Raw genomic sequence first — 12,134 nt, forward strand, 5'->3', positions numbered from 1 at the left:
GCGTCGCTCTGCCTGTGGACGGAGGATTTCTGGCATGTTGACCAACGTTGGACCTGATGTGTCTGTCATCCTTGTTTCGGTAAAAACGTCTCTAAAAAACAACAGCAAAAACCAGCTGCGCTAACAAACAGATGCCTTTGTCTATGTGTAGATTAGCCGAAGACTATTTTTGTTCTTTGCGTTGCGCTAACAAAGGAATTTGTGGGTGGATGTACACTGTAGATAGTGACAGAGTAGGAAACATCTGTTCCTGTGACAACAGCTTTAGACTTAATTCTGGTGTCTCTGTGTCAGAACAAGACTCAGCTGAAATTTACATACAGTTCTGCATGTAGTTTGACTATACAGTACATGAGGGGAGTTCCACTGTTTCACAAAGGTTCACAACTTAAACTTCAACTTGTTCAGATCATAAATGTTATTAAGAGTTGTTAGTTTCTGGTATTAAAAAAGAAATAAATGATAACATGACCTGAGGCTCCGGTGCTTTACATAGACATTTTTATTTAGTATACAAAAAATTGAAATATTTCACCACACAAACGTGAAGTCATAAAAAATAAGACAAACAGTTAAAACAAGTGTACAAGTCGTCTTACATTACATACGTACATGGCCGATGCATTTCATTGCACAACCTCTCTCTAAGAATTACAGCGGGTCAAATAACCAGAGAACTTCCATGCAATAGTTATCTTTTTGACTTATTTTCTACTCTTTTGTTTTTTTATTTTGCTGCACTTCTCAGCTACATGTCAACACCTCAGCTAGGCAGGACCACAGGACATGATTCAACCACACACTTTGCTAGGCCAACCAAAGACAGCGTCAAAGAACGGCCCACGGTGCTGCGTGTCACCACCTGAGGGCGACAGTCACACCGCGGGCCTGCAACCATACAGAAATGCATGTCATAAAGGCGCAATCTGTGCTGTTAGCCCTCACCGCGATCTGCGCCTTTATGGTTACACTGTTAGCAACACTTCTAAACTTCAACATGAGCAACCTTTAGGTTGAACTTTAAGAGCTAAATATTTAGGTACATGTAGATAGATATTCATAACGCATTCTTTTTTTTCCTCTAAGGATTATTCTGTACATCACAAGATGTCGTTGATACCCTTTGCGATTTTTTTTTCACTTCTTTATGTCCACAGAGTGCTGAAAAGTATTGTGTTTTTCCTACAATACAATATGAAATAGTACCAAAAAACTGGACACTAAAAAGTTGGCTGAAAACAATACTGTCTTTTATGAACTATCCCAAACTGACTAACAACACTGGTCTCACTGATACCAACAGGTGCTTGTCCACACATATACACTCTCTCTCTCTCTCTCTCTCTCTCTTACACACACATACACACACATACACACACAGGAGAGGAATGAGGTGAAGATCTAAATGGGATAAATTAAGACGGAATATTTTAAGACCCATGCAAGCTCTTCCACCCACCCAGGCAGAACTCAGGCAGCAAGGTTGCACAGCCCCCACGTTTGGCATGCTATTCTGTCACATGTTCACAGTTGGATGAAGTTACCCCAAGACGCCGACTTAGATCAGATTCATGTCCAAAGCAGAAAAACAACTGAGTTGAGTTTTAAATTTAAACAATAAAATGTTACAAAATATTGGTTATTAACAACTAAAACAGCCACGTGCATGCTCTCCATCAAAACAAACCAGTGTTAACCCAGTAATGATGCAAAGACATTCTTGTTAAGTAAAGAGTGTAAAAAGAAAAAGACGTGTTCTCCTGACCTAGAGATTCCTCTGTGAAGGTTCTCTGTTGTTTTCGCTGTCAGGAGTTTAGTTGATGAACGGACTTGTCCTGTGTTTCTGAAGATGTTTGTCCTCTGACTGTGCACTGTGCCAAAATACAGGTGGCCATGTACAAAATACCCTCTTCTTACTACCTTTTTTATTAAGTATTTAAAGCAAATGTAAAATTCTATACAACACTGAACTGTGGAATATGTAAAAGGTTGTTGTTGTATTTGACAGCAGCATGCTGCTGGACCTGCTCTGCCGGGACAGGCGGTCTGACCTGTGACAGGCCCAAAACAGGTTGAATGTTGTAGCGAATGACTGATTTGCTGTATTGGCTTTTAAATGCTTGAAAATATTAATGTGGTATATGTATATACAGCCGCCTAAAACTTTTGCACAGTACTGACCATACTGGTCTTTCACTTGGACCAGTGCAGTGGTCTAATCAGATGGACCAGATGAGTTTGAGATTAAGCTCAGCTCAAACATCTTCAAGAAACTGGAGGAACCTCCATTTTCCCACTTGTGATGAACTGAAAAATGTGGCCAGTAGTATTTTATATCTTGATACTGATCATGGAAGAGAAGCTAAGGGTAACTTCTAGAGACTGTTTCTATTCTTCACATTCTCTCTATCGTCACGGCACAAATTCAAGCTAGTAGGGCTGAGAAAGGCAAGATGTTCCGGTGTGAAGACCAGAAATAGAAACCTCTCATCAGCCTCATGGCAACGTGATGTGGTTCTATGTCTATAAAGTAGGCGGACTGTCAACGTCTTACTGAACCCACGCACTATTTAGTAATGGTACAAAAAAGGTGTTTAAGTGTTGGTCGTGTTTTCCAATATCGCCTTTGAAAAAACATCATTAGCAAGAATTCCATCCCAGCAGCACTCCCTCTCCCTCTCCCTCTCCCCCTCTCTCTCTCTCTCTCTCACACTAATTTTCCCTCTCATCCCCTCAGAGAAGTAGTAGTTGTTGTCATGGTGATGTGGTGTTGTGTTGTGTTGTGTTGCGTTGTGTTGTTGGAGCAGTGGCTCCTCCTCAGAACATGGTGCACCTCTTGCCCCTCTTCTTCACGGGTGGGGGGCAGAGCACGGCCCTGATGGCCTCGTCGAATACTGTCTTGAGGCCTCGCTGGGTCAGAGCGGAGCACTCCAGGTACTTCACTGCCCCTGAGGAGAGGAAGAGGGGCATTGTGGGAAATAAAAGTTGACAGCTGTGCTTATGTAGATGTGTCGATAGCATTTTTTGAGTTTTTTTCTAGCCCATTTTGTAGCATTGTAGATCAGTGTTTTCACAATTTGACCGTTTGGCTAGGTTCAATCAATTCCTTTGGCTTTTAGTGCTGAGTTTTTGTGCAGCCTTACCGATCTCTCGTGCCATGGCCAGGCCCTGCGGGTAGGTGATGGGAGAAAGCTTCTTGTCTCGCAGCCTCTCAATGGTGTCCTTGTCATCTCGCAAATCCAGCTTAGTCCCCACCAGGATGATGGGTGTGTTGGGGCAATGGTGTCTCACTTCAGGGTACCACTGAGGCACCAGACACATACACACACACACACACACATACATGTGCGTCCATGTGCATAAAACAAAGGACAAAGTCATGAGAGAGGAGAAAGAGAACAGTTAGCTGGACGCAGAGGGACAGCGGTGACCGCCTTTCCACATCGACATTGAACAGATACTGAACTGAAGAGAAATGTTTTTTCATAGACTACCCTGAAAGGAAACACGGTTTTATGAAGCTAACACCCCCAGAGGCTGGAACAACCTCCAGTCACAGCACATCACATAACGATAGACTCCTGAGAGAAGAACAGAGTGACTCTGCAGAGGGAGCGCGGGAGAAAAAGGTGTGATTTCATCTGAGAGCGTCTCGTGATGCTCAGCAGGTTAAACCACAGCTGGACCGGGTCACTACCCCTGCAGAGTGTTTGGACCAGTTCAGACCTGGTCTTACAACATGTCTCTCTTTGCATCTGGACAGTTCTAAGACGAGGTCTGAACAGAAGGGGGCGATATTTGGATTAAACCAGGTGGAGCAAAAGATGTGCCTCCGTGTGGTCAGACTCGGCATGGAGGAGAGTGGCAGGTACAGGGTGAGGAGGGGGATGTTTGGCCAGTCAGCGTACTGACCTTAGCACGGACGTTCTCAAAGGAGGCCGGACTGACCAGGGAGAAGCATATCAAGAACACATCCTGGGAGAGAATCAGAAACACGGCTAGTTGAGAGCGAGGTCTAAGTGTGTGTGTTTTTGTGTCTGTGTGTGTGTATGCATGTGCCTGTGTGTGTGTGTGTGTGAGAGAGAGAGAGCGAGAGGGGAGAGAGCATGAATTGAGTACCGTCTGTGGGTAAGACAGTGGTCTGAGCCTGTCGTAGTCCTCCTGTCCTGCTGTATCCCAGAGGCCCAGATTCACTGGTTTCCCATCAACCATCACATTAGCAGAGTAGTTGTCAAAGCTGTGGGGAGGTTATGAAATTATGTGAAACACACACCTCGTCTTGGGCAAATATAAAGCAACCACAGAGGCTGTGTAGGATCATCCAACACAGAAGTCAACAAGTCAACCTAATCTGAACCAGGCTTGAAGTTGTCCAGTCTAGTTGTTGTTGTTGTTGTTGTTGTTGTTGTTGTTGTTGTTGTTGTTGTTGTCGTTGTTGTTGTTGTAGGGTCATGTGACTCCTGACATGATCACAGGCTCACACTGGAGCCCTTTACGTCACAGGTCAGCTGATTAAAACCAATAACCCTCTATGACAAACTCACAAGGATGGACATGGTCTGGGTTTTCCCAGACATATAATCTATAAACTCAAAATCAAAACCTGGAGTGAACTTACAACTCACTCTGTATTAGTCCACTTAGTGCAGTTTTGTTTATGCCACCATCAAAGCAACATTTGGAAAACTCTTAACAAAATTAATATTTCTTAAACATCTACATTCCAAAAGTCACTCAAAAAAGATTTGATATCATCGTGTGTGTGTGTGTGTGTGTGTGTGCGTGCGTGTGTGTGCGTGCGTTCCACTCACACAGTGGGGATGTATTCACCAGGGAAGGCATTGGTGGTGTAGCTGATCAGCAGACAGGTCTTACCCACAGCACTGAGGAAGAGGAAAAGAAAACACACACCAGTGTAAAAATGGACTGTGTTGATGCCTGTATGCTCCACTGTACACTGCATGTACATGTGAAAGGGGTTGATTACTCTGTACCCAGTACCACACAGACACTGGCCTATATTCACTGAGCCTGAGGGTCTGGGTTGTTTCCTATGAATTGGAAACTGAATGAATGCCAATAGGGACGTGGTGAAAATGACTGAACTCACTGCTTTACTTCATCTGGTTATCTGTATGTTTTTTAAGGGGCTTTCCATTGAATTTACTTTATAAGTGGTATGTGTTATTAGCCAGAAAATCTCTTCACTCCCTAATCTCTTTGGGTCGTCCTTGGTCTGAAAGTCAGTGAAGCCCTCTGATCTAGTCCAGTCTGACTGAGGATTTAGTGGATAAATGGATAGCTCAAGTGTTAGATACATTAGTCAGATCCTGTGCTAGGTTTTGCCAGGATCAGAGGTGTACAGCAACACAGAGTAGTTGGCGCTTGGTGCTGTAGTAACAAAGGAAGGTGGTGTGTCACACTTAACTTCTCCACCAGGACTTTCAGTGTGCATATATGGTACCCGCTGCAGAAAACATGCTCTGTGTTGCCAATTATAAAGTTGAAAAACTTGATATGAAAATAATGGCTTATGTGCAGCTGACTTCCTCTTTGTGGTGAGGGAATTACATGCAGCTGAAGCCAAAAGTACAAATAAAATCAAATTTAAAATCAAACTGATAGCTGATATCTATATAACAGTCAATGTCAGTATTATATTAGAGACACCAGCCTATTGTGATTTAAAAATAATAAAAAATATATCAAGGATGGAGGAACATTCTGCCTGGTTCCTCTGTAAGCAGGATAATTGTCTTGAATGAAATTACCTCGCCGTTTGTGCTTTGTTTTAAATGTTAATTTAAAACATCCTGACTAGTCAGGGTTTTTAATGGGACTTTTGGGCTGTGCACCAACTCTTCTGAAAGTAGGGTTCATCATGTTGACTTTTTTTAGGAGAAAATATTATCTCAGGCCTTCTCTTTAGTCTTGGCAATAAAACCTCCCCTTATTTTTCAATGACATAATGGCCTTAAAGGGACAGTCCGGAGAATGCCGCCACAGATGTCTGTTGCCTGGATGTGGACGTGTAGTGTGTGGGTGCAGTGAGAACAGGCAGACTGTGGGCAGAAGTGGGGCAGCAGCGAGGGCCTGTTTGTCACTGACAGGGCCACAAATTCCTTAGCGTGCATCAGCACTTCAGCTGCTGCTCCTACTGCTGCTGCCTCCAGTGGCCTGCAAACAAGGCGAGCTAGTCCTGCATAGCATCCAGGCGTGCACCGCTCCCACCTACCAATGCAATTTACACAAGGAGAGAACGTTAGCGCAGCGAATCTGTCGAAGTAAAGGGAGTGGAGCACAGAAAAGCCGCCCATTCGTGCGCCCCACATAGCATCCTCCCTTCATCCATCCATCCTTCCATCCATCCATCCGCCCGTGGGTCTATCACTGAATCACACATGACAAACGCTACTACGGTGTGTCTGTGTGTGTGTGTCTGTGTGTGTGTATTCATCAGCGTTTAAGTGTGTTGCAATCTTACCCGTCGCCCACCACCACACACTTGATCGCCTGCATTTGTGCTGGAGCTGAAGGCTTTGGCGGAGCCGCCTATGGAGCTTGGTTAGATCCGACTGTCTCGGATGAGAGCAGCGACGGGCCAGTTCGCACAGCGATGGAGCCGCAGTGAAAGGAGACGTTGACGAGCGGCAGCCGATTCTGTCCGGAAAGAGCCGAATGCGTTTAAAGGGACAGGAGGAGAAACGGACAATGAAATGTTTCCTGCCGCTTACTTTCGTCTTCGTTTTAACATTGGTTGCAGAAAAAACAATAATAAAATGAATCACTAGATTATTGAATGCCCCATTTATACTTTAAGTTCTGTGTCTTGAAGCTATTGATTGTTTTATTGTATCTGTTGTACATTGTAACATCAGTAGCTTTATGTCTTGATTCTAAACATAACCCATTAATAACGCCCTCTTCCTTTATGCTACAGTGGAGCAAACCAAGCTATGACTGGACGGACACTATCTTGTACTACAAAGATCTTTGACCACAGACTCGAGACCCAGTGACCTCATACATCCCCACCCTACAAATGCACTCACTCAATACTGTAATGTCACCTGTTTGTAGAAAATCAGAGCAAATCGTTCAATCATTCCTGAAAATTCAATGCTTCTCAAATAAATCACCAACTCATCTCTCCTTTTATCACATTTATTGATAAAAACACATTCGATCAAAAATAGGCACATCAAATATCAATAACATGCCTACAATGTGTACAAAACAAAATATATACAAAATATGATTCTCGGTATAATAAAAATAGCACCTGTACAAAGATCAGCTCACACTTGTGTTTTTATTTTATTACAAAGAAAGTAGAAATGTTGTACATGAAATCAGAATTTAAAAAAAAGTTGAATTACTAATTAACAATTAACCATAGGAGTAAAATTTGACTAGCAGCTTAACACTGATGTTCAAAGTGACCAGCACCATATTAGCATGTTTTGTAGCATAAGCACATCTGTTAGTTGGTGAAGTCAGTTCCTGGACCTGAGCATAGCTTCGGCTAACACCTAGTGGTGAATGTAAGACATGTTCCGGGTCATTTCTTTGGGCTGCCGTAGTGTCCTAGAGGTGAACCTTGGACGTATGTGAGGATGGCACTCTGCAGGACACTGGCTCTGTTGGCCTCATCCTCCCTCATCCTCTGGATCTCTGCATCCTTTAAACGCAGCTTCTCCAGCATGGAGGACATCTGACTTTCTTTGTCCAGCAGCGCCTCTCTGTGGTTGCTGCTCAGTACTGAAAGATCCAGAACCACAGTTCAGTTGGTGACTGTTGGTAAATTCAATGTTTTTTTTCTGTAGGACACAAATAAAGCAAACCTTTACCTTTGATCTCCCTCTCCAGAGCATTGATCTTCTCTCTGAGTCCTTCCTGTGCTGTCCTCTCTACCTGTAGATGTCCAATCTGCTCCTGCAGCTCCACCCTCACACGGCTCACCTCCGCCACCTTCTCCTGATCCTTACCTGACAGCTCCTGCAACCAAACCCACCCCAGCACACGTTGCATAAAGTATATATATCAAATGAGTGTATGTTGTGCTTGGACGTGTCTCGTCCAGACCTGCTGCAGCTCCTCTATCCTGCGCCTCAGTCCGTCCATCTCTATATTCTGATGGCTGTTCTTGGCCTGCAGCTCAGAGATGGTCTGCTTTTGCTGGGTGCAGTGCAGCTGGGCCTCCTGCAAGGAGGAACGCAGGGAGCGCAGCTTCTCCTCCAAAACTAACACGTGCTCCTGCTGCTCAGAGGAAAACAAGGAATACAAGCTGTTGGTCTGACAGTGGAGGCCCAAAGTTTAATCATCTGGAAACTATGAAAACACAAGCCGACTGATAACCCACCTCCTCCAAACGGACTTGTGCTCTCACTCGGCTCAGGTTCTCCTCCGCCTGCGCCCTCTCTGTTACACACACTGCTTTAGTTTTACTCAGCTCCTGCAGTAAGAAACACATAAGCGTTTTAACTCAATGGGACTTATGTTAACTGTGCTCTCTAATTTAAATCAGCGGCACAATCACATTTCTAAAAGTAAGTTGACTTCCAGAGTTGTGGATTTCACCTTTACTTTTCACTACATTTTCTCTGAATTTCTCAGAGTTACTTTTTTATAAAGTTATTAGCATGTCTGTATGAACTCTGACCTCCTCCATTTGTATCCTCTGGCCCTCCAGCTTGAAGATTCGTTCCTGCAGAGATCGCTCACTTTCTTCCACATTCCTCTTTATGTGGTCCACCTAAAAATAATGACGTGTTGACTTAGTACATAAAGGATTACAGAAAGAAGAGAGAGAGACAGCAGCAGAGAGAGAGGGGAGACACACCTCCTTCTGTCTCAGAGTGTCCATGTTTTCCAGAGATTGTTTTGATCTTCGTTTCTCAGTTTCCAAATGATCTGAGACAAAGTTAGACACAGTTATAACTGAAAGTGCTTGGAAACCAGTGTGCTCATGCGTATGTGTCTGTGTCTGTGTCTGTGTCTGTGTCTGTGTGCGTGTGTATGTTACCTTCAGCTTCCACCAGTCGTAACTTAAGCTCAGCTGTGCTGTTGGTCAGATCTTGTTTCAGCTCAAAGATCTGCTGTTGCTGAGACTTACACCTCCTCTCCATCTCCTCAACCTTCAACACACACACACACACACACACACGGATTGTGTTTTAAAGCACTGATTTTTCAAACAATCACACAAAACAACTTAGGCTTTTGTTCTTTCTTACTTTACTGCTGAGCTCCAGGTTCTCGTCAGTTAGATTTTGAATTTCTCTGACAAGTTTTCCTTCTCTCATCACACTCCCCTGCAGCACAGAAAACAGCAGAACCCTGTGAATATACATGTACTTATACACACTAGAAAACCATCCCCTGATTTTATTATTTATTATATTTTTGACCCATTACATCAAACAGTGATGACAGAAAGATGTTCGTACAAATATTGCCCTGCTGATGTGTCCCTTCCTCCTAAATCCTGTCTGTCATATCAACTGACAGTTCATTAGCATCTTACCTCCTGCTCCTTTATCCTCTCTTTCGTCTGTCTCTCACACTGTTCATCTTTTTCTGCATTGACCAAAGTTAGCAGCTCCGTCAGGTTGTGGTTCTTCTGCTCAGACAGGGCAAGAGCGGCCTCCACCATCTGCAGCCTGAACATCAGAAAGACAACACCAATAATGACAAGATTGGTGTTTTATTGACCAAAGCCACAGCTTAGTATAGAAATGTACTTTAAAAAATGTAAAACCCCAGCAGAGTAATGCTATCTGCACCACAGAAACTATTGGTGATGGTCTACTGTACCACAAATGTGAAATAAAGGAAGCTGAAAGCTTACTTAGCAGTGAGAGTGTTGACAGCCGACTTCCTCTCGTTTAGAGCGTCCTGTAGTTGAATGATCTGAATGGAAGTGGACCTAATGACACAGAGAATGATAATATTAGAAAACAAAAATATAGGTTTTTTAATGATGCTTCATCAGTATATCACAAGTGAGGGCTGAATTGAGTTGTAAAGTAATCATGGTCATCACAGGCTTCTTGGAATTTTACATTTACATACTGAATGAGGTTCTTTTTCTTATCAGTTTTAAGTGGAACATGATGTCTTCCAGCCCTTGTGCATAAGTACTATTGAACGTATCCTTCCACCTGAGATAATAGGAACTACTCAGCTTACCAAAAGGGAGTAAAGAATAAAGAAATTGACTCTTAACTTACATGAGTGTTTTTTATGATAATGGGGATAAAGTGCAACTTTTGTGAAAAAATGTCACTTTTATTTTTTAGTTTTTCTGCAAACAAACAGTACAAAAATGCCAGTTCAAGTCACCTGCTGGATCGCCCCATCTCCTCTCGCTGTTTATCTATAGTTTCCATTAGACTCAGGTACTGAAAGCAAGACAGGGAGACATCTATGACCAAGAGGTTTATTCTACATTCATAAAACATGTATAAATCTTCCATTAACGTAGTCCCTATGATGGGATTCCCTTCGTATCATGAACCTGTTAACAAACCATGTTTCCATTCAATTCACTTTGTGGGAAGTTGCATGATGAGTGACATAATAAAGTGAAATGATTTAATAGCTTTGGGTCTGTTTATCTAACAGTTTTTCTTCTTGTAACTATGCCAAAGATGAAAAGGAAATGTATAGAACTTATTTTAAATCACATTATACATGTGGTGTAATTTACCTGGTGGTTCTTCATGTCCTTCAGGGTCTGGATCTCCTTGGTAAGGACCTGAGTCTTCCTGTGGCTGTCTCTCAGAGTGGACTGTCTGTCTGAATTGCGACCTGAGGCTTGGTCTGTAAAGAGAAGAGAATAGATGTCATAAATGGAGGCAGAAAATATCAAGACAATGATTAAATCCACTGTACGAGTGGACTTGTTTTAAAGTTTCCTTTTCAATTTTTGTTGCAACTGTAGCTTTAAGTCTGAGTGAAACACTTACCAAGTGCATTGAGTAGGTCACAGGGAATGTTGTTTCCTGCCAGCTCCATCTGAACCAGCCTTTTGTTTTTCTGCAGAGCCTCCACCAGACTCCTGCCACCCAGCAGACCAATATGGTTCCACCTCAAGTCTGTGGACAGAGATTGTGAGTCAGTTTGAGAACATTTATTTATTAGAATGAACCCAAAACAGAACAGTTACCATAGCAACAAAGTCCAAAAGGACACAATTTATTCAAAAGCTGCAGTGTGGAGTTTTGTTGTTGCTGGTTCTATTTTATCCTATGCCTTTTGCCTCTTTAAACTTAATTTGGGTTTTTTTTTCTGAATTTTTATAACACTCCTGTCTGTGGCTTTTAACAAATGTGAGTGAGGGAGTGGTGTTATGTTTTATTCATCATATCCTTTTTTTTTCATTCATATACTTTATTCCTAAATCGACTGCACAGTCTGTGTTTAAACCAGTGTCATATGAGATTTATTTGCCAATCACCGAGCTTTTCCAGGGTGCAGTTGTGTTTGAGAGCCAGAGCCAGCTCCGTCGCTCCTCTGTGGTTGATCTGATTGTTCCGCAGGTCCAGCTGTGTCAGCACGCTGTTGGAGGCCAGACCATCACAGAAGAGTGAGAAAGCCTCTTCACTAATTCCCAATGCATTCCATTCCAATACCAGCCTGTGAACACATGACAGTACAGTATATGTTTACTGTAACAGCAAGAGGCATTAATTAGAAATGAAAAGCGTCATTTTCACCTGCACAAAGTCTTGTTGCGGGCCAACATCATTCCCAACACCTCAGCCCCTGCTGTTCTTAGGTTGTTTCCCTGAACACAAAATAATGAATCCAACGTAATACATATAAACAAATAAAGGTCTATAGTCTAATTTAACAGCTGGTACCTTCAGATCCAGGCTTTTCACTGTTGTGTTCTCAAATAAGCCCTTTAGAAGCACTTTGGTACCTGAAAGTCAAAGTAGACACTGTTACTTGATCCATCTCTCAAGCATGTTTTCACGAAAGAGTTATGAGCATTCACCTTCCTCACTGAGCATGCAGTCACTGAGTACCACTTCTGTAAGAACCGTGTCTTTGTGGAAGGCCCTGGACAGCACTGTGCAGGTGTCCACAGACAAGCTCTGTCCACTCAGGTCAAGCTTGGAGCCATG

At 42.9% G+C, this 12,134-nt stretch overlaps 2 protein-coding genes across 3 annotated transcripts in view; both read right to left on the minus strand.

Moving 5' to 3' along the window:
• Nucleotides 1-484: 484 nt before the first annotated feature.
• Nucleotides 485-6,934, minus strand: rac3b (Rac family small GTPase 3b). 2 transcript variants are annotated; one of them, XM_008314145.3, is made up of 6 exons: nt 6,485-6,930; nt 4,812-4,883; nt 4,120-4,237; nt 3,913-3,975; nt 3,144-3,303; nt 485-2,948 (listed from the first exon to the last, which is right to left on the minus strand). In XM_008314145.3, exons 1-6 carry the CDS (start codon nt 6,517-6,519, stop codon nt 2,818-2,820), a joined length of 579 nt encoding a protein of 192 aa, XP_008312367.1. In that variant the 5' UTR covers nt 6,520-6,930; the 3' UTR covers nt 485-2,817. The 2 variants fall into 2 exon arrangements, with proteins under 2 accessions (XP_008312367.1, XP_024913083.1); XM_025057315.1 differs by having other exon boundaries at nt 3,913-4,237; nt 6,485-6,934.
• Nucleotides 6,935-7,150: 216 nt separating this feature from the next.
• The window catches only part of lrrc45 (leucine rich repeat containing 45), a 5,103-nt gene continuing 119 nt past the window's right edge, over nt 7,151-12,134 (minus strand). The window contains 17 exon segments of the mRNA XM_025057313.1: nt 7,151-7,761; nt 7,851-7,998; nt 8,086-8,259; nt 8,363-8,455; nt 8,663-8,755; nt 8,843-8,913; nt 9,026-9,137; nt 9,237-9,314; nt 9,527-9,662; nt 9,851-9,928; nt 10,345-10,403; nt 10,712-10,824; nt 10,971-11,099; nt 11,462-11,640; nt 11,721-11,791; nt 11,868-11,929; nt 12,005-12,134. The exon segment at nt 12,005-12,134 is cut by the window's right edge and continues 48 nt beyond it. Of these exon segments, the coding sequence (XP_024913081.1) occupies nt 7,562-7,761; nt 7,851-7,998; nt 8,086-8,259; nt 8,363-8,455; nt 8,663-8,755; nt 8,843-8,913; nt 9,026-9,137; nt 9,237-9,314; nt 9,527-9,662; nt 9,851-9,928; nt 10,345-10,403; nt 10,712-10,824; nt 10,971-11,099; nt 11,462-11,640; nt 11,721-11,791; nt 11,868-11,929; nt 12,005-12,134 (1,926 nt within the window). The 3' untranslated portion in view covers nt 7,151-7,561.

Source organism: Cynoglossus semilaevis, chromosome 8 (genome assembly GCF_000523025.1).
Source record: "Cynoglossus semilaevis isolate Cse_v1.0 chromosome 8, Cse_v1.0, whole genome shotgun sequence".
Lineage (NCBI taxonomy): Eukaryota > Metazoa > Chordata > Actinopteri > Pleuronectiformes > Cynoglossidae > Cynoglossus > Cynoglossus semilaevis.